General features: G+C 55.3%; 8 protein-coding genes across 8 annotated transcripts; 5 read left to right on the top strand and 3 right to left on the bottom strand.

The window, feature by feature from the left end:
- Positions 1-10: 10 nt before the first annotated feature.
- SEC14 (SEC14 cytosolic factor) lies at positions 11-1,489 on the top strand (the record flags this gene model as incomplete). Its single annotated transcript, XM_037323305.1, has 3 exons — positions 11-216; positions 314-825; positions 879-1,489. The coding sequence occupies 3 exons, from the start codon at positions 11-13 to the stop codon at positions 1,487-1,489; spliced, it is 1,329 nt and encodes a 442-aa protein (XP_037177872.1).
- Positions 1,490-1,966: 477 nt separating this feature from the next.
- Positions 1,967-2,638, bottom strand: CGCA056_v008056 (putative magnesium-dependent phosphatase; the record flags this gene model as incomplete). The annotated part of the gene is made up of 1 exon (XM_037323304.1): positions 1,967-2,638. The coding sequence occupies one exon, from the start codon at positions 2,636-2,638 to the stop codon at positions 1,967-1,969; it is 672 nt and encodes a 223-aa protein (XP_037177870.1).
- A 753-nt stretch (positions 2,639-3,391) lies between these two features.
- On the bottom strand, positions 3,392-4,708 carry CGCA056_v008055 (Nitroalkane oxidase; the record flags this gene model as incomplete). Its single annotated transcript, XM_037323303.1, has 2 exons — positions 3,392-3,542; positions 3,597-4,708. The coding sequence occupies 2 exons, from the start codon at positions 4,706-4,708 to the stop codon at positions 3,392-3,394; spliced, it is 1,263 nt and encodes a 420-aa protein (XP_037177869.1).
- A 2,011-nt stretch (positions 4,709-6,719) lies between these two features.
- On the top strand, positions 6,720-7,977 carry mcpII-2 (Metapyrocatechase 2; the record flags this gene model as incomplete). Its single annotated transcript, XM_037323302.1, has 5 exons — positions 6,720-7,130; positions 7,216-7,368; positions 7,463-7,713; positions 7,786-7,895; positions 7,946-7,977. 5 exons carry the CDS (start codon positions 6,720-6,722, stop codon positions 7,975-7,977), a joined length of 957 nt encoding a protein of 318 aa, XP_037177868.1.
- A 1,877-nt stretch (positions 7,978-9,854) lies between these two features.
- On the top strand, positions 9,855-10,811 carry PHO2 (Acid phosphatase; the record flags this gene model as incomplete). Its single annotated transcript, XM_037323301.1, has 2 exons — positions 9,855-10,035; positions 10,093-10,811. 2 exons carry the CDS (start codon positions 9,855-9,857, stop codon positions 10,809-10,811), a joined length of 900 nt encoding a protein of 299 aa, XP_037177879.1.
- A 172-nt stretch (positions 10,812-10,983) lies between these two features.
- ecdD-7 (Major facilitator-type transporter ecdD) lies at positions 10,984-12,830 on the bottom strand (the record flags this gene model as incomplete). The annotated part of the gene is made up of 6 exons (XM_037323300.1): positions 10,984-11,121; positions 11,176-11,414; positions 11,472-12,077; positions 12,128-12,469; positions 12,535-12,729; positions 12,782-12,830. 6 exons carry the CDS (start codon positions 12,828-12,830, stop codon positions 10,984-10,986), a joined length of 1,569 nt encoding a protein of 522 aa, XP_037177878.1.
- Positions 12,831-14,581: 1,751 nt separating this feature from the next.
- On the top strand, positions 14,582-14,851 carry betA-8 (Oxygen-dependent choline dehydrogenase; the record flags this gene model as incomplete). The annotated part of the gene is made up of 2 exons (XM_037323299.1): positions 14,582-14,613; positions 14,692-14,851. 2 exons carry the CDS (start codon positions 14,582-14,584, stop codon positions 14,849-14,851), a joined length of 192 nt encoding a protein of 63 aa, XP_037177876.1.
- Positions 14,852-15,053: 202 nt separating this feature from the next.
- SDH-4 (L-sorbose 1-dehydrogenase) lies at positions 15,054-16,547 on the top strand (the record flags this gene model as incomplete). Its single annotated transcript, XM_037323298.1, has 1 exon — positions 15,054-16,547. The coding sequence occupies one exon, from the start codon at positions 15,054-15,056 to the stop codon at positions 16,545-16,547; it is 1,494 nt and encodes a 497-aa protein (XP_037177874.1).
- Positions 16,548-18,648: the final 2,101 nt, after the last annotated feature.

The raw sequence follows: 18,648 nt of genomic DNA, 5'->3' as shown, positions 1-18,648 counted from the left end.
CAAAAAAAATATGGCCGATACCGCGATTCTCGACCCCGCCTCCAAGGTGAAATCCCACACCTCGACTGTCGTCGCCGAACACGGCTACCCGCGCGGCCATCTGGGGCACCTCAACGAGCACGAAGAGGCGCAGCTCGTCGCCTTCAAGAAGCTGGTCGAGGAGAAGGGGCTATACAAGCCAGGCCCGCCTGCTTCCCACGACGACCAAACACTTCTGTGAGCCGCTCTACACGTTTTTTCCTTGCTCAGTTTTTCTCTTTGCGCCGGATGTACCGGGACACACGAAAAGCTGACTGCCTCCCCCCTCCAATAGGCGATACCTCAGAGCCCGCAGCTGGGTCCCCGCAGACGCCCTCACGCAGTTCAAGGACACGGAGGAGTGGCGCGCCGGCAGCGACATCGACACCCTCTACCACACCATCGAGCTCGACGCCTACGAGCAGAGCCGCCGCCTGTACCCGCAATGGACCGGCCGCCGCGACCGCCGCGGCATCCCGCTGTACCTCTTCGAGATCAAGCACCTCGACACCAAGGCCATCGCCGCCTACGAGAAGTCCGGCAAGGAGACCTTCAGCAAGGCCAAGTGGGACGGCAAGACCCCGCAGGGCCTGCTGCGCCTGTTCGCCCTCTACGAGAACCTCACCCGCTTCAACCAGCCCTTCTCAACGCAGCTGCAGGACCGCGACTTCAACGATACCCCCATCACCCTGAGCACAAACATTGTCGACATCTCGGGCGTCAGCCTGAAGCAGTTCTGGAACCTGAAGAGTCACATGCAGGCTGCCAGTCAGATCGCGACCGCGCACTACCCCGAGACTCTTGACCGTAAGCCTTTTTTACAGTGTACCCCTACTCGCGCAGTCATTGACGTCACGCAGGCATCTTCATCATCGGCGCGCCCGTCTTCTTCTCCACCGTCTGGGGCTGGGTCAAGCGCTGGTTCGACCCCATCACCGTCTCCAAGATCTTCATCCTCTCCCCGCACGAGGTCCTCCCGACGCTCGAGCAGTTCGTCGAGCCGCGCAACATCCCCAAGAAGTACGGCGGCCAGCTCGAGTTCTCCTGGGGCGACCAGCCCACCGTCGACCCCGCGTGGGTGGGCGTCGTGCGCTGGGAGAACGGCCACAAGGCCTTCACCGGCCGCCCCGCCGTCTGGCGCGAGACCGCCGACGGCACCCGCGTCGAGTGCTTCGGCATCGGCTGCGTCAACGGCAAGGAGCAGGAGGAGCTCATCGCCTCGGTGCCGCGCACGTGGCCGCCTGCGAAGACGAATGGTGTCGCGGTGGAGACGACCACGACCGTGCCGGTTGACGAGAAGGAGGACGCCGTGACGGAGGGCACCCAGACCGAGCCTGTCAAGATCACCGAGCCCGAGGCGGCGACGACGAATGGCGAGGACGAGCTGTCAAAGCTGTCCATCTCCGAGACCAAGGAGATTACCGAGAAGCACACCAACGGCAGCACGACGGCGCCCGTGGGTCTGGCATAGACGAATTCCGAGTAGAATATAGAAAAGAGGGGGATGCATATGCGGCAGGGGGCGATTGCTTTTGGGTGTGGTTTGGGAAACGGCTGTTATCATATATATATACCCCCGAGGGTTCGATGGTCCTATTAATTTACATCTGGCTTTGGTCAGTCGTCGGACGACGGAGCAACAACATGGGCTGGAGTTTTTAGTTCTGAAATACCAAAAACATTGTTTGATTTCATCTCTAGAAGTGCATGGTATCAAGAAAGACGTCGCATCATCTAAAGCCAGAAGACCCTGAGATCAGATCTCGGTGTGATCGTATCGTCCCGTCCCGTCCTACGTCTGGCGAACCCTCCCCGCGTCCGTGGAACTGGGATGCCCGAAACCTTACCGCCCCCAACGCCTCTATGTACTGTTTTATCCTCGCGTTTAGATTCTATCGCCCTCGCCGTCGTCAATCATTCTCGTGCAGCCACGGTGTACACACACGCCCTAGCCCGTGTACCCCCTCCTCTTCCTCCACTCGGCCACGCCCTTCTCAATCTCCGCCCAACTCGTCCCGTCCCTGACCAAATGCATCGTCACCCCCAAGCTCTCCGTATCCCGATTCCTGCTCTCGTCATCGAAAAACAGCATCTCCGTAAACGGGATCCCCGTCTTGCGGAAAATCGCCTCAAAGTGCCGGATCTTACTACTCGGATAGATCTCCAACCCACCATCGAAAAACTCCAGCGCCTTCCGCGCCTTCTCCTTCTTCCCGCTCCCGCCCTCCTCCGCGCTCGGCGGCGGCACGTGCAGCAGCTTCAGCATATCCCGCGCCAGCTCCGGCGCGCTGGTCCTCGAGGCCACCGCGAGCTTCACGCCCGCCAGCGGCAGGGTGTACAGGATGCGCGGGACGTCCTGGTAGAAGGCGAAGGACTCGCCGTGGCGGTCCGTCGCGGCGGAGTGCGCGGCGTTCGCCTTGAGCGGGCCCGAGACGTGGGTGTCGACCCAGAAAGGCCAGAGGGTGTAGTCGAGGTCGAAGACGATGAGCTTGGGCAGCGGCAGGTCGTCGGTGAGGATGCGCGGGAGGGAGAGCGAGGCGGTGGTCGAGGTGGAGGGCGTGCCGTTGCCGAGGGTGGATGTGCTGCCTCCTTGCGGGGTTTTGGAGAGCTTTTTGGGCATTGTGTGGAGGGAGTGCCCTCGTGGGACGTCTTGTGTGTGGGAAATTGTGAGGTGCGTTGGATTGGCGTGGGTGATGTCGTGGACGCAGAATGAGAGTCGGGGTTATCGTCGTTATCGAGGCTGGGTGGGTTGTAGATGCTGGTGGGAATCACTGTTTGGAGGGGCAGAGCGATAAATTGCGACGGGCGGTTTTTTTCGTCACTGCCGGGGGAGCTAGCGCATTGGCTCTAACGGCGGGGTCCTGCGGGATTACAGCGGTGATTTGACCCCCGGGCCGCGCATCGAAAACTCTCGGCGGGAAGGCCGCACGGGAAGCAAACGAAACAGCTAGATCAGACGAAGAACTTGGCGGAATGAGACCCGGGACAAAATATCATTTCGATACCATTGGCACAGAGACAGTAAGAACATTTATAACGGACATGGACGGCAAAAGGCAAAAAATATCGACGTTGGCCTGATTCGAACAGACGCTCCCGAAGGAACAAGATTTCTAGTCTTGCGCATTAGACCACTCTGCCACAACGCCAGATGGGTATCCACTGAGATGCGGGCTCGGAGGGAGGGTCTGAATTAGTAGACTATGGAGCGCACTGCCCACATTCTATCATCATCATCAGAGACGAATTCGAGACATTGACCCTATTCGATGCCCAATTCCCGACAATATCACGCCCATGAACTAACTCTTCCTTTGGATGTGAAACCCTGGCACTCACAACTTGTGGCATCCTAAGTCCGACCGAATACCTCTCAGAGGTCGCCAAATGGATCGTAGTCTTCTGCCAACATCGCCTTCTGCACAACCCTCCTCCTGACGCCCTGGTTGCCGCCGTCAAAGATGGGCAACACGGCCGCCTCCTGCACAAGTCTGGCAAATGGGTATTCGTTCGACCAAGACGCTCTGCATTTCCATTAGCACTTCCGCCAAAAAGAGACATTCATAAAAGACACTCACATCCCAATGACCCTCATCGCCTCCGCAACCCCCTCCACCGCCACCTCAGACCCGTAGATCTTCGCCTGCGAGCACAGCTCCACCGCGTCCTTTTCGCCATTGTCCACCGCGTGCGCAGCTTTCCAGCTGATCAGCCGCGCGGTGTCAATCTTCGTCTTCAGCGAGACCAACAGGTCCGCCGCAGACTGCCTCTCGAGGACCTTGACGCTCCCGCCCTGGTCCTTGTCCTTGGCAAAGCGCAACGCGGACCGGAACGCCGTGCGCATGATGCCGGCGCCCATGGCCCCGACCATGGCCCCCGTCGCCGCGAACGCCATCTCGACAATCCGCACCGCTTCGTCACCCTTCGCGACCACGTACTTCTCCGGCACGCGCAGGTTGGTGAAGGCGACGTGCGGGCCGCAGTGCGCCGTGAAGCCCGGCGTCTCGATGTACTTCACCACCCGAAACGCGCCCTCGTCATTCTCGTCTAACACGGCGCGCGGGATAGCCAGCAGCATCGCCGAACTCACCAGGTCGCCGCTATCACCATCGCCGTCCCGGCAGAACACAGTCTGCACATCCGCCCCGCGCCCATCCCACCCCGTGCAATTCCCCGCCCACATCTTCTCGCCGTTGACAACCCACCCATCACCCCGGCGCCTTGCCACCGTCTGCGCGCCCCTCCCGCCCTTCTCGAAGAAGTTCGCCGTGCCGCCGGGCTCAGACCACTGAAACGCTGCCAGCGGGGCCCCCTCGGCCGCCAAGAACGGCGCCACGAGCTCCTTTTTGAGGGACTCGTCGGCGGAAGAGAAGATCAGCGGCATGAGCCCCAAACTGTCCGTCAGGAGATTGAGCGCGACGCCGGGCTCCACGGCGAAGAGCTCCTCCGTGACGAGCGCCGATTCGAGGAGCGTGCCGCCCGTGCCGCCGAGGTGCGGGGGCACGAGGGACCGGATGACCCCGGCGCGGACGGCGGTCTCGAAGAGGGGCTTGGTGGAGAGGAAGCGGGTGACGCCGTCGTTGGGAAGCTGGGTGTAGGAGGCGTAGGCGCCGTGGAGGAGTTGGGAGGCGAAGGCTGCCGCGTTGGCGCGGGCTGTGCGCTGTGAGTCGGATAGGGTGAAGTCGATCATTGTGTGTTGGTTGGCGATGGTTGTCGCGATTCGATTGAGGAAAATGGCTGGAGGTGAGCTGTCCTAGGTTATGTAGGTGGACTGCCATCTGGGGCTGACCACCATCGCCAACCTCCTGGTAGATCGCAATGCAAGAAGGCCGTCAGGATGAAGATTCAATGCTTGTCATGGATGCTTCACGGCTCATTAGGGCCTAGATGCACCGTCAACATAGCCAATTGCTGTATAGCTTTGGACCAACCATGAGGTCGTCTGCCAGTCAGCGTTGATTCCTCACTGTCGTGAATTCTGCGACGGTGCGTGTTTCCTCAAAGGAGGCATTCGTATCGTTGAACTGTCATCCCAAAAGCCATTTCTCGAACTTGGCAATGTGTTGTCTTTCGATGATCTAGGTACTTTGCATGAAGGTGGTCAGCAAACCGGAGCTGCGACCCAATTGGAGCAGCAGAGATTCTGCTTGTCGACCAAAGACCCTCAATAGGACATGCAGAGACTCCATAATTGAGCTGACGGCATTGCCTCTTGGCCAGTCTTGGCCTTCAGAAAAGGACATCAATCCTGTCATCTAGAATGAATCAGTGGGAGCGTGCCCCAGTTCCCCATGTCGACGAGAACTGGACTGTAGTGTTGATATTCGTAGATTACATCAAACCCGGCTGTCCGCGACGCCAGTCCGCATCACATAGCTTGGGCTTCTGAGCTGCTCCAGCAATACCTGTGGAGATTCAGAAACGCGGGGCTGGGTATGTCTTCCGCGTGTCCCGGCCCCAGCGGGTACGATCGGCACTGTGCCGAAACGGGCAAGTGGAGGTGATGTTGCGCGGGTATGATGACTGTGTTGGTCTTATTGATAGGCTTGCGGTAGGATGTACCAAATCACGGCGCGATATGGATAGATTTCTCGGCATATTATCCCGGGTCAACTTTGTGTATTCGGCGGTGTTCCCGTGCCGCGGCCCGGGACCGGCCCCACCTCTGTCCCGTTAATCCGGCGGTAAAAGCCGGTATTATAAGAACGCCGGGGACCAGATTTCACTCTAAAAACGTCATTTCCGTCGTGCAAAGAGCCGGAACTTGCGTTCAAAGAATAAACACAAGATTGAAGAAGAAGACGGCTTGTATTCCGTCTTTTTTGCTATATCCCCAACTGCCTCGGCAGAAGCTCACCCCATCTCCAATCACGCACTGCTTGTAAACCCGTAAATCCGTAAAACCACCATCACATCGAAATGTTTAAGAAGCCGATCCCAAGCAACCACAGGCCAAACCTTGTGTGTCGCATCTCATATCGGAGGCTACTTTTTGATCCCGAAGCTATGGCCACACACATGACAGCTCCCACAGCTTGAATGAGATGAGGAAGCTCTGATACACACGGTGTGCTCGTCCGGTAACCATGCCCGGCAATTCCACTCACGCAAATTTGCAAACATCTCCTGACGCCGTTTGTCACAACCGATGGGAGAGCTTGCAGCAGCCGCAAGTTCAAACAAACATAACTTTCCTCGGCGTGTTCGGGAACCCGGGCAACGACGCTCTTCCTCAACCAAATGTCCGTCCCCGACGCCACGTTTCCCATCAGCCCCCCAGCGGTCTGAGTTTCCTCGGCACGGCGCCATCTGAAGCTACCCGGCCACAGCAACCACCACAAACGCCACCTGGTCCATGAAAAGAAAAACAAGGGGTCTTGGGTTGGTTCCCGCGGCGCCGGACTGTTCTAGTGCCACAGCGCAAGTACCGAGCGCTGCGTGACGTCCGATGGACTGTGGTGGGGTAGTGCGGGGGAAATAAACTGGCTGATGTCCTCCCACCCCTTTCCCTCCACATGCCCCCGTTCTCCAACGGCATTTGCGACGCAGTGTAAAGGGACAGATGATATAAGAAGACCCCGAAGCTTTTGAAGACTCCTCGTGTTCATTGACCCGGTCGCGACTTCGGCTCCTCAAGCGCAACCTGTCCTTCATCACCACATCGCATAACACGAAGACGAGAAGTACACAATCCGCCCACCATGTCCCGCAAGATCCAACTCGTGCGCATCGCCCACGTCTACTACAAGCACAAAAACATCGACGCCGCGCGCGCCTTCTACGACGACTTCGGCTTCTACGAGACGGCCCGCGTCGGCAAGCGCACGTACTACCGCGGCTACGGCAGCGAGCCGCTGGTGCTTTGCGCGGAGGAGGCGGATGAGGACGAGTTTGGGGGTCCGGCGTTCGTCGTCGAGTCGCTCGACGACCTCGAGCACGCGGCCAAGACCCTGCCCGGCGCGAGCGAGATCTACGAGCTGGGCGAGGTGCAGGGCGGCGGCAAGTGCGTGACGTTCAAGGACCCGGTGGACGGGTGGCCGTTCCATTTGGTGTATGGGCAGACCGCGGTGGAGAGGAGAGATCCTGGGTTTCCGAATTTGAAGTTCAACTTTGTGAGTTTCTTGAGTGAGGCGTTATGTCGTAGGGAGAGGGGAATTAAAGGGGGGAAGTATCTGCTAACGCGGTTGGGTGTGGTAGCCGACGGAGAAGCATCGCGAGGTCAACCACAAGCAGCGCTTCACGAAGCGGCCCGCGCCGGTGCACAAGTTGGGCCATTTTGGCGTTTGCCTGACCAACTTTGATAAGGCGTACGAGTTTTACACGAGCAACTTCAACTTCTACCCCAGCGAGGTAAGAAACCACCTTCATCTTCGCTTCGGACTTCTGAAGGCAAAGGGGGGAAAGGGAGGCATGAATACACTTAGACTGACTGGAATCTGCGCAGCTCGTACACGCGCCCGACAACAAGGACAAGAAGGTCACCGTCTTCTTCCGCCTCGGCCGCGGCAAGGAATACGTCGATCACCACTGCTTCTTCTTCTTCGAGGGCCCCAAGTTCCACGTGCACCACTCGTCGTTCGAGACGCACGACTTTGACGCGCAGGTGCTGGGCCACGACTGGCTGCGGCACCAGGGGTACAAGAACTGCTGGGGCGTGGGGAGGCACATCATGGGCAGCCAGATATTTGACTACTGGTGAGTTTGAATGGACACAGTGGCGGGGTGAACGATGGTAGCGTGAGAATGTTGGGCTGATGAGAGAGACAGGTTCGACCCATCTGGCTTCATCATGGAGCACTACGTCGACGGCGACTTGCTCGACGACACGGAGGAGACGCATCACAACCCGGCATCACCGGATAACCTGCACGTCTGGGGTAAGTGTTTTTGGTCGACTGTGCGGGAGTTGTTACTGACGTTTTGCTAGGACCGGAGGTGCCGTCCGACTTCTTGCAATGAGTTCCTTGCATGATGTTCGACTTTGGATTTCGATGTTAGCCAGTTGGTGGGATGGGCAATCTGCTGAGAAGATGAAAGTAAATGCGTAGCCGACGAGAAAGATGAATGAATAGCCATAGTAAATAATTGCCACACGTGCACATGGCCAACCTGATGTTGCAACCCGAATTAGTTCACACGTCGAACATGGCTCGGTCCTTGTCCTTGTCTGTCCTTCCAAATTCGTGCAGTGACATCGCCCAACTCGGAGCAAGGCGCATGTTCTCCTTACCTCCGAGCCGAGGACGACAGTCAGAGACGACATTCCATCAATTTTCCCGAAAAAGACGGCGTTGCACGATGAACCGTCGACTGCTGCTTCGTGTTGACGACTATTTTGGCTCTAAGTTGTGTCGTTGTCCCCGGCACCCTGCGATGTTGGCGTCCTCCTCGACATATCCCGCCCAATACTACACGGTGACTATCATAGCTGGGCGAATCAGCTCTCCAATTGACGTCACTGAAAGTGGCACTTGAGACGAGCCTCAGCATGGCTGGTGTGGCTTTGCCCTTTTGCCATCTGCCATTAAAGGAAGAAGCACAGGCCAGGAGTCGGGCTGGGAGGCCTTCGATTCGGGGATGCCGCGGTTTCAAGAGTTGGCGATCGCTGGTCGCGAGCTGTGCAGAGCGGAGACTCGGGCTCAGCTTTTGTCTAAGTCGGATCATGGCAGCTGCTGTTGAATCATGTGCGAAGTCGAGAGAAAAATAATCAATGATTCTATCTGTAATCAATGTCGGGATAGAGTGCGCGACTTAATGAACGGCAAAGTTACCCGAAAAGACGAAGAGCTTATTGACCTGTCCGGCTGTCAGCTCATCAATCGCAATTAATATCCAAGATCGAGAAACCTTGTTGCTGGCTGACCACGCAGCACGCTAGACTTTGCCATATCTTCCCCATATCTCTCACGAGTCAATCACAATGCAGAATACAACCGCATGTTCAGAAACGGCCAACCCCCCAAGAAACTATTAAACCCGCTGGCTACCGTTGGCATGAAGAGTCCCGCCATCATCCCTGCGCGCAGCGAACGGGAAGCGGCCCTGACCCCGGTCCCTCCCGTCCACGGTCGCATCCTCCATCGGCACTGCCTCCCCCTTGCGGCATCGGTGGCCGTTGATTTAATATCGACATGTCGAAATATCGAGAAGGTCATCTCCAACGACTCCAACAGGCCAAGACCCACGTGAGCAGAGCTCCGGCGAATGGCGTGCTTCCCCCGGGGTGTCAAACAGGAAGCTCGTAGTGTAGCTCTCAGCTGTCCAGTTATTAGTTCGGTTCGTTCGGTGGCGCTTTGGGGTTGGGCTTTTTGAGGGGGCGGACAAGGTTTCGTGGATTCAGGGGCGCCGCCGCGAACGCATCCTTCATTGGATGGCGCTTCTGCATCCCGCATATTGCCCAAGCCAATACAGAATACGCTAATCTTCTCTTTGCGTGTTCAGCGTACGAGGCCAAGCTCAATGATCGCCGTATTCCCTTCTACCGCTTGCAGATGCGTCATGCACCTGGGGGGTTGGGCACTTGACAGATGATTGACAAGGGCGGATGAGGAGGGATCACCGGTGGGCGTAGCTGTGGGCGAATGGCACGTGTCAGGCGTGGTTCGTGGAGAAGCTTCTTCTACCAAGGATCTTAATCAACTGGGGTGCCGGCCTCCATGGCCGTTCCAACTTGCCGTAGTCCGTTTACTTAAACTCGGCCGATCGCCGGCGACGTTTTGTGTCTTGTTTCTACTCACGCCTTCAAGCCAAACGCCCTCGGCCTCTCACACACTCTCTCAAACCCCTTCCTCCCCCCGAGCCGCCACTCTGCCCACCTCATCATCCCCGTCATCACGATGCGCGCCGCCACCACCTTCGCGCTGCTTGCGCAGGCCCTCGCTGTCCAGAGCATCCGCATCGTCCAGTCCAACGATGACGGCTGGGCTGAGCTGTACGCTCGCTCCTTCAACCAGGCCCTGAAGTCCTCCGGCCATAACGTCCTCCTCTCCGCCCCGGCCGAGAACAAGTCCGGCTCCGGTACGTTCCCCTCCTCCGTCATCCTCACATGAACCTTCCAACTAATTCCAAATCCAGGCTCAAGCGACGCCGAACCCGACCCGCGCACCGCCGCCTGCCAGTACGACAGCTGCCCCGCCAACAGCGGCCCCGTCGGCGTCAACGAGACGCAGACGGATCTGCGCTGGGTCAACTCGTTCCCGGTGACCTCGATGCGCTACGGCATCGACCAGTTTGCCGGCGAGGTCTTCAACGGCGCGGCCCCCGAGCTCGCCGTCTCGGGCCCCAACGTCGGCTCCAACCTGTGGCTGTCCGTGCTCGTCTCCGGCACCGTCGGCACGGCCGTCTTCGCCTCCAACGAGCGCAACATCCCCGCCATCGCCTTCTCCGGCGCCTCCACCGGCACCCTCGCCTGGAACACCTCCCCCGTGCCGGCCCGCAGCGCCGTCTACGGCGAGCTCGCGAAGCGCCTCGTCGACAAGATCGTCAGCGGCGGCGCGCCGTACCTCCCCGAGAAGGTCTGGCTGAATGTCAACTTCCCCGCTGTTACCGATACCGCGTGCAACAACGCGGACGACTTCAAGTGGGTGCTCAGCCGCATCAACCCCGTCACCCTGAACCCGGACGTCGGCACCTGTGGTAGCAGCGATAGGTTGCCGTGGGAGAACACGGTTGTGGGCACCGCGGGATGCTACATCTCCATCAGTGTTGGTGACTCGGACAAGTCTACTGCGCCTAAGGAGAAGCAGCAGCCTGTTCTGGACAGACTTGGAAGCTTCCTGTCATGCCTGCCGTAGGGTGTGAATGAGAGGGACGATGGTGAACATGAGATGTAATGTGAGAGTAATTTATGAGATATGAAATCAAATACATGAGAGCTCCTTTAAATGGCCCGAGGATGCCTAATTGCAATCCCCCTTTTGTGACATGGCAATGCGTTCCCCGATTCCAATATCCCGAAACCCCTCATTACTCTTTGCATGGCATCTTTTCCTCAACGGTAGGAACCTTGTCCGACTCTGCCTCAACAGCTTGAATAGTTCGAAGCTGTCTCTGCCACTCCCTTGACCGCCACGCAGGGACTCTCTCCTCAAACAGCTTATCAATCTGATAAAGTCAGTAACAAGACCAATGAGCCAGGCCTGAAGATATGGGCCTTACCTCCGACCTAGAAAGCCCCGCAAGCTCCGGAACGCAGGTGTAGGCCCACACAAGGGACAGCATGGTCATACCGAACCACATATAGGAGACCTTGACCACCAGGTTTCCAGCAGTCTCGTCAACCATGTACGGAGTGACGAAGCCAACAAGCCATGTGATGATCCAGTATGCCGTCAGAACGATGGACGATTGGTAGTTTCTCGCGCGGTCTGAAAATGGCTCTGCCATTAGTAGCCAACCTACACATACTGTCAGCCGCTTTGAAATAGCACAGTTAGTGGTGCGGGTCTACTAACCCCCGATCCCCCAAGTCGGCGCATAAGATGCGATGAAGAACACCGCGCCAACAACCAGCATCGTCTTATCCGCCTTACTGTCCGGAGCAGCGCTGTGAATGATGGCGGTCAGTAGTTGGGCGAGACCCATGAGGACACCGCCTCCGATCAGAGACTTTCGTCTTCCCAGGCGTTCGATGAGATACATGGACGGCGCCGTGAAAGCGCAGTTGGTAATCGCGAGAATGAGGGATATCAAATACGAGTTGTCGACGCCTGCAGCTGCAAAGAAGGTCGTCCCGTAGCCGAACCAGAAGGTTATGCCAGTCGATATCGTGAAGAAAGACATGGCCACGCCGATGAGGGTGTGTCTCAGGTCCGTTCCTTGAAAACACTCAACGATTCGAGCGCTTCCGTTGACGTGCTGATCTGCGATGTGGGTTTCGATCTCAAGCATAGCCTCGTCGACTTCCGGTGAGTTCGTGTCTGCATTGCGAAGGATGGCGAGGGCGCGCCGCGCTTCGGTGGTCTTGTTCTTCCTGGCTAGGAGTAGTGGTGACTCGGGACAAAACATGACGCCGACGAACACGGTCAATGCTAAAACCAGCTGGAACGCGATCGTGATGCCTATTTCCGCATCAGCGGCTGTGTATTGTTTCGGGTTCGGGATGACTCACGCCAGCTTCGAGAGTCGGTGTACTTTGAGGTGCCTAGGCTGATCGCGCACGCTAGAACGTTGCCCGTGGTGAGGAACTGCGAGTAGCGCGCCATCAGCTGGCCTCTATCCGTCGGAGTCGAGCATTCCATAAGGTAGGCCGGGACCTGATGCACATCGTTCAGTCGCTCAGTATAAACATGGGAGGGTTGAAGGGGCCAGACCGTAACGGAGATGAGACCGAGGGCGACACCAAGCAATACGCGGCCCACGATGAATATCGCCGGAGCAAGCCCTGCAGTCTGAAGAGCCACACCAGCGGCATAGGTGCAAGACGCCGCGTACAAGTTGCCTCTACGACCGACTGCGTACATCAGCAAGTTCCCGGCAACATGCACTGCCAACAGAACGGAGTTGATAAGCACTTACTCCAACTTGTGACCAGCGGAACAAGTTGACAACCCACAAGAGCTCCGACGACAAACAACGCAGAGAACGTGCTGCGGGTGTAAGGCGTCAAGTATATGGTCCCTGTATTGCCGTCTCTGATGCCGTAGACCTGGATGAAGTCTTGGGAGCTAAGCACGCCATTGAGGTATCCGGAATCATAGCCGATGATGGTTGCTGATAAGTCTAACTAAGAAACGTTGGTCTCAATAAGAGGACTAAAGCTTACCGGATGAGAAAATGATCCCGTACACGAGGATTTGTTTAGCGGACAGCATATTGCAATAAAATGCAAGTCTAAACCCGTCTGAAAGCCGCGCATTCGTATGATGCTATTGCACCAAGTGCAGGCAGCATGTTTTAGTAAGTTCCAGCCATTGGTGTCTTATCTGAGTTCAAGTCTCTGAATCGGCCTGCGGCATTGAGAGTCGTTTTGGTCAAGGTATGAATTGAGTAAAGACAGGATTGTGGTGTTGTCCAGAGACAGGAATTTGTATTCCGCCTCGAGGCGACATACGATTATTGCCGCTTGTCTCTTCGGCGCAGGGATGTGGGCTGTCCAGGATTCAAGACCCCCAGCCCAGCATATCAAACCCCGGATTTGCAATAGCGATAGCATATATCTATCAAACTTGGATTCTATTCCTTCCACAATTCGCGCGGTCTTGTTTATTGATAAGTTTTACTATCTAAGCGGATATCCCTCCTAGTTATCCAAGCAGGTAATAGGCACAGCCAATCACAGGAACAACAACGGCGATAACGACAACACCGACGAAAAGGACAAGAAAAGCGAAGGCAAGGACGACGAGGACAACTATGACGAGGACAACTACGACGAGGACGACTACGACGACGGCGACGACGATAGGGATAAGGAGAGGGAGAGGGAGAGGAATACGGACCAAGGGGGGATAATGATATCATTAACATGCGAATAAATAATAGACCTGATGTAAAGTAGGCAGTTATCTGCTTGGTTATCTGGAAGTATTTGCCTGAACAGCAAGATTCTAATTGATGGCTTGCCAAGGCCGGGTTGCTCATGTAACAGCTTCCCGCAGCTACAGGGTTATTGATGGTCCTCGGTGCGGTCTTCCCAGCATGAAGCAAGAACACCTTGGTGAACCAAATCGCCTTGTATGGAATGTTAAAGACGTTTCGAGACAAACCATGAATGACCTGACCAATGCACCGAATCACTTATCACATGTTCTCAAATCCTCAAGTGGCGGAAGAAAGCGAAGGGACCAGCTCGCCTAGACGCACGAGTGGGGTGACAGCGTGAGATGCATGCCCAGCCCGCAGGTCTTCCCGGCTCATAGAGGCGATCTAAGGTGCGGGAGGATCACCACATAGCTCGGCTAGAGCATTGTCCTTTGGTATGGAGGTGATCATCGAGAACATGGATCGACATAGCCCCTCTCATGATCTCGTAAGCTCCCGTCTCACACTTGAGGTTCCCGAGCTTTGAACACTTGCTTCGCGTTGCATGAGCAGTGTCTACATGCCCGTAGAGGTGCTTGGACAATATACATGTATCGACTCTTTCTCAGATCCTAAGTAATAGGAGATGGATTGGCTAGATTACACCTGCCGCGCTCTTGAGTTGGTATATCGACGACTTCTGAAGCGATGGGATCACATGGAGACTAGATTATCCGATCGACTCTCTCCTTGCCTGTCCAGCTTATGGCTGACGGCGCCGAGCCGCTGCATGCTGAGCGCGCTGACGACAATCTCGGGAGCACTTATCCGCAGCCTCCAACGTCGTTGTTACACTGCGTCGAAAATCACATCCGTTCAATCTTTGGCTTTCATTTTTACCCCTCATACGACCGCCTGATTTACTTGGCGAGCAACACATATAAAAGTGGCAAAGAATTACAACCCTACCGAGCCCATTTTCTGCGCTGCTGACAGAGACACTCGAGTGATCAGCTATCGCCTGTACTGTTTCTTGGCGTCGTGTTCGCTCCTATCGAAATCGTTGTGCTCTTGAAGTCGAAGCAGAGATACACAGACAAGGATGCTCGAAGAGTTTGACTTTATCATTTGCGGGTAAGATGCTTCTACCGTCCGCCGGCGCAGGGCCATGGGCGCAGCTGCAAAACGGATGGCGCTGACTTGAAGTCACAGAGGCGGCACCGCCGGCCCTGTTGTCGCCGCTCGTCTGGCGGAAGATCCGAACATCAAAGTCCTCCTGCTTGAGGCAGGCAAGGATAGTAAAGACATGGATAACATGCACATGCCCGCCGCGTATGTACTCGAGCCGTCATTGCCCAAAGACGATCACTGACCACGTCTACGTCGTCAACCAGCTGGACTACCCTCCACAAAGGCGATACGGACTGGAATCTCAGGACGCCCGCTCAACCAGGCCTTCAAGGCAGAGAGATCCATCTACCCCGCGGGAAGTTCTTGGGCGGTAGTAGCGGCTGCAATGGGACAATTTGCGTGAGAGGCGTCGAGCAAGACTACGATGACTGGAACTTTCCGCAATGGAGCGGCAAGGAGATGTTCAGAGCGATGAAAAAGGCATGTTTCTTGAAATCCCTGTCTATCAATTTCTTCGCACTCCATCTTCAATAAACAACGACCTGACGCTCAAGAATGTCTCAAAACAGGCAGAAACATTCCATCCCAAGGATTGGTTCCCTCACGACGAAAAGGCACATGGATGGGACGGGCCCCTACATATTGAGCCTGGAAAGACGATTCCATTCACTGATAAAGTCATTGAATCCTACAAGTCATTTGGGTTGCCGTACATCCCCGACATGTTCAGCTCTGGCGTGGCGGCTAACGGTTGTGGCCATGCCGTGAGGACCCAATACAAGGGAACCCGATCGACCGCGGCAGATTTCATCACCAAGGACCAAGAGAAACCAAACATTACCATCAGGCTTCACGCAACTGTCGACAAGGTAGCAGTTGTAAATGGCGAGGCAAAGTACGTAGAGTACGTCGGAGACGACGGTCAAAGACACAGCGCCAAAGCGAAGAAGGAAATTGTCCTGTCTGCCGGCACCTACGGGACCCCAGCCATCCTCTTGCGCTCTGGCATTGGGCCCAAATCGCATCTTACCGAGATGGGAGTTCCCGTCGTCAAGGATCTGCCGGGTGTTGGCGAGAATCTGCAGGACCATCAGCTCATCTTTGTCTACTATGAGCTAAACGAGCCCGATCTTACTGACGACGCAAGGGTCAGCCATGATCTAAATGCCTTCGAGAATGGGTACAAGGAGTGGACCGATACGAAGGATGGCTGGCTGGCCAGCTTTCCCTTCGGCGGGTTCGCCTTCGCCCGCCTCAATGACCGTCTCGAGGCGGAGAGCGAGGAGTGGCGCAACTTTCCGCGGCAGCCAGGTCGTGATCCCATGGACCTGACCGAGAACCAGCCGAACCTTGAGTTCTTTCACACCATCTGCTACGGCGGTCCTCCCGAGTACACGGACTTCCCCAAGGCCGGCGAGTGGGCTTTCGCTATGTGTTGCTTCCTGTGCGGTCTCAAAGGACGCGGCGAGGTCCGACTGCGGAGCAGGGACCCCCGTGATAACCCCAATGTTAACCCTAGATACCTCGAAGACAGGCGAGACCTGCTAATGATGGCCGAGGGAGTCAAATTTCTTAATGAGATAATCATGAACGGCGCCGGCACCAAGGACATTGTCAAGGGTGGCTGGCCGGCGGGCGCTGAACACCACCTCAACAAGACCAACAAGGACTGGCAGTCGCATGTGCAGAAGTATGCCTCGACGTCGTACCATCCGGGAGGCACCTGCAAGCTGGGTCAGGAAGATGACCGGATGGCCGTGTTGGATGGTTACGCGCAAGTCTACGGTGTCAGGAACCTACGTGTCGCCGACTGTAGTCTTATGCCGACGCTGAATAGCGGCCACACGCAGATGCCGGCGTACGGGATCGGGGAGCTCGTTGCGGAGTTCATTCAGAAGAAACATGGACTCAAAAGTAGGTCGAAGCAGGATGTTTAATTGGTCCTGGAATTCAGAAAGGGCGAGCAGCACTGAGCTTCGTGGATGAACTCGTATCTCACGCAAGCAACTACGGGAATAAAGTTTTGACCGTGAAATACTAGATTGGTAAGGTCGCAAGTGGTGGCAATTAGTTGATGACAAGTATCTGCCCCGGATATGAAATGTTCGCATGACAGGCCGAAACATCAGGATTGATTCTAAACACTATGAACAGTGAGGAGGACAGACAATCGTGTCATTGCTGTATCACATTCCACAACGTAACATGCCCGCTTTATACGGCCACAACTCATACAGTATACTCCAATAACGTCCCTGTAGCCCAACACATTTCGAGGCATACATTCGTGCATTGTCTTTCACCAACAGGCTCAGCGGCAATAATCTCGGAGTACAGTCTACATCGGATGTTGAGCAGATACTCTGCGGTTGTCCAAAGAAGGCTTACAGTAGGTTGTGACTTGTGCTGCTTAGCAACAACCAATGAGGAAGCAGCGGTCAATGATCTCGCAACGGTATTCTGGATTGTTGTGGCAGTTGTCACAGCCAGTAAATTGGCGATTGACGAGTTGGTTCTCATTGTTTCCAACCGCGGCTTCCATTGCGCTGGCTGCGGCAACAAGGAGCAGGAAAAATCTCATTTTCTCTGAACTGCAAATGATCTCAAAATCGAGTTGTAATGACTGATGAAGGGTGACGAGACTGGTCTTGAATATGGCGAATAAGGCTGCCTATTTATACTTGAAATCATAATCGACAGCCCGGACTTTCGGCCGTTTTAACGACGAACACTACCTTATTACCATGAGCCAAGACCTTAGTTGATATTCCCAAAGTCTGTGTTACGAGCCGGAGAGAGCAAAGAGTGCAAAGTTGCCTATTCTATGCTTAACAGGAAGTTTTGTAACTTATATAGTGGAGCACGTGGAGAACACGATGCTCAGCATCATCTTATCAGATCATCTTTCTCTTGGCACGGATTGTCTAGGCTTGTGGACAAAACTCAGCCAGGGCACTTTGTTCTCAGACGAGGCATATACTCGACTGACGTTTCATCAAGCAATCACCTGCAGATTCCATTGCGTTTGCCGCCATATATCCTGCCCGCGGCGTGACAGAAGTCGAGCTGTATAGGGAGAGAAACTCAGCAAGTAAGCCAATATCATGTCAATCTCTCGATTGCTATTCTTCCTTTGTCCATGTGTACGCCTCAATTCGGTGTAAATACCTCATGCAAATTTCCAAAAGTAGCCATCCTAAACCCCTTCACCCATAATTGTCCGAATATTCTGCAACGTACTTGGCTCACAAGATCTCATCTATGCCGTCAAACGTTTCTCGACAAGAAGGCATCTGATTCTGTTGACTCAAGTCTCCTTGTTCTCCTCACTGTCTCTGTGACCCTTGATATTGTCGCCTATGCACCATCCTTGCGTCGCTGCAGTCCTTACCGCTTTGATGGAAGAATGCAGTAGCGTACGTAAAATCTTCACAACTCTGACTTGATCAAATCAAAGTGGCAGACTTCGGTGTATCACCTGATTACCGACGTCTCGTCGTCGATTTGACTGGCGCACTTCATCTTGCCGCATGCCCATACATCGCTCATAGAAAATGCTTGAAACCATGTTTCCTGGTCAGCGCAGAATTCAGCAATGCTGACTGTGATGATGTCAAAAGATTTCTTTGGTTTGTTGAGTTCCTGAGCGCAGTCCCGCCAGCACTGCGGCAGCGTCTCAAAGGGGAGGTGTTTGCCTTGAAGAGGCTTCGGCCTCGCCAGGGCGCCGTCGGCCAGGACAACAGCGATGATGCTTTGCAAACCAAACATCATGTTGACTACAGTTTGATCTGGCCGGCCTGTCTTGTTGAGTGTCACTGGGGTATTTGCAGTTAAGTATTGGTATGTTGTCGAAGTGATATTTGGATGGGAGCGTTGGTGTGATAATATGGATCATGGATTTTGACGCTGAGGTGGACTTTTTCTTTTGGATTTGTACAAATGATCTATTGTCTTTCCTCCGCATTCCTTTATCAAGGTAGATAGTTCAGGCAGCAGAGTCGAGTCTGGCTTAAGGTTGAACTTTAGAATTTCAGGCCT

Source organism: Colletotrichum aenigma (genome assembly GCF_013390185.1).
Source record: "Colletotrichum aenigma strain Cg56 chromosome Unknown KSG_Cg56_contig05, whole genome shotgun sequence".
Lineage (NCBI taxonomy): Eukaryota > Fungi > Ascomycota > Sordariomycetes > Glomerellales > Glomerellaceae > Colletotrichum > Colletotrichum aenigma.
This window is presented reverse-complemented; position numbering and strand designations above follow the sequence as displayed.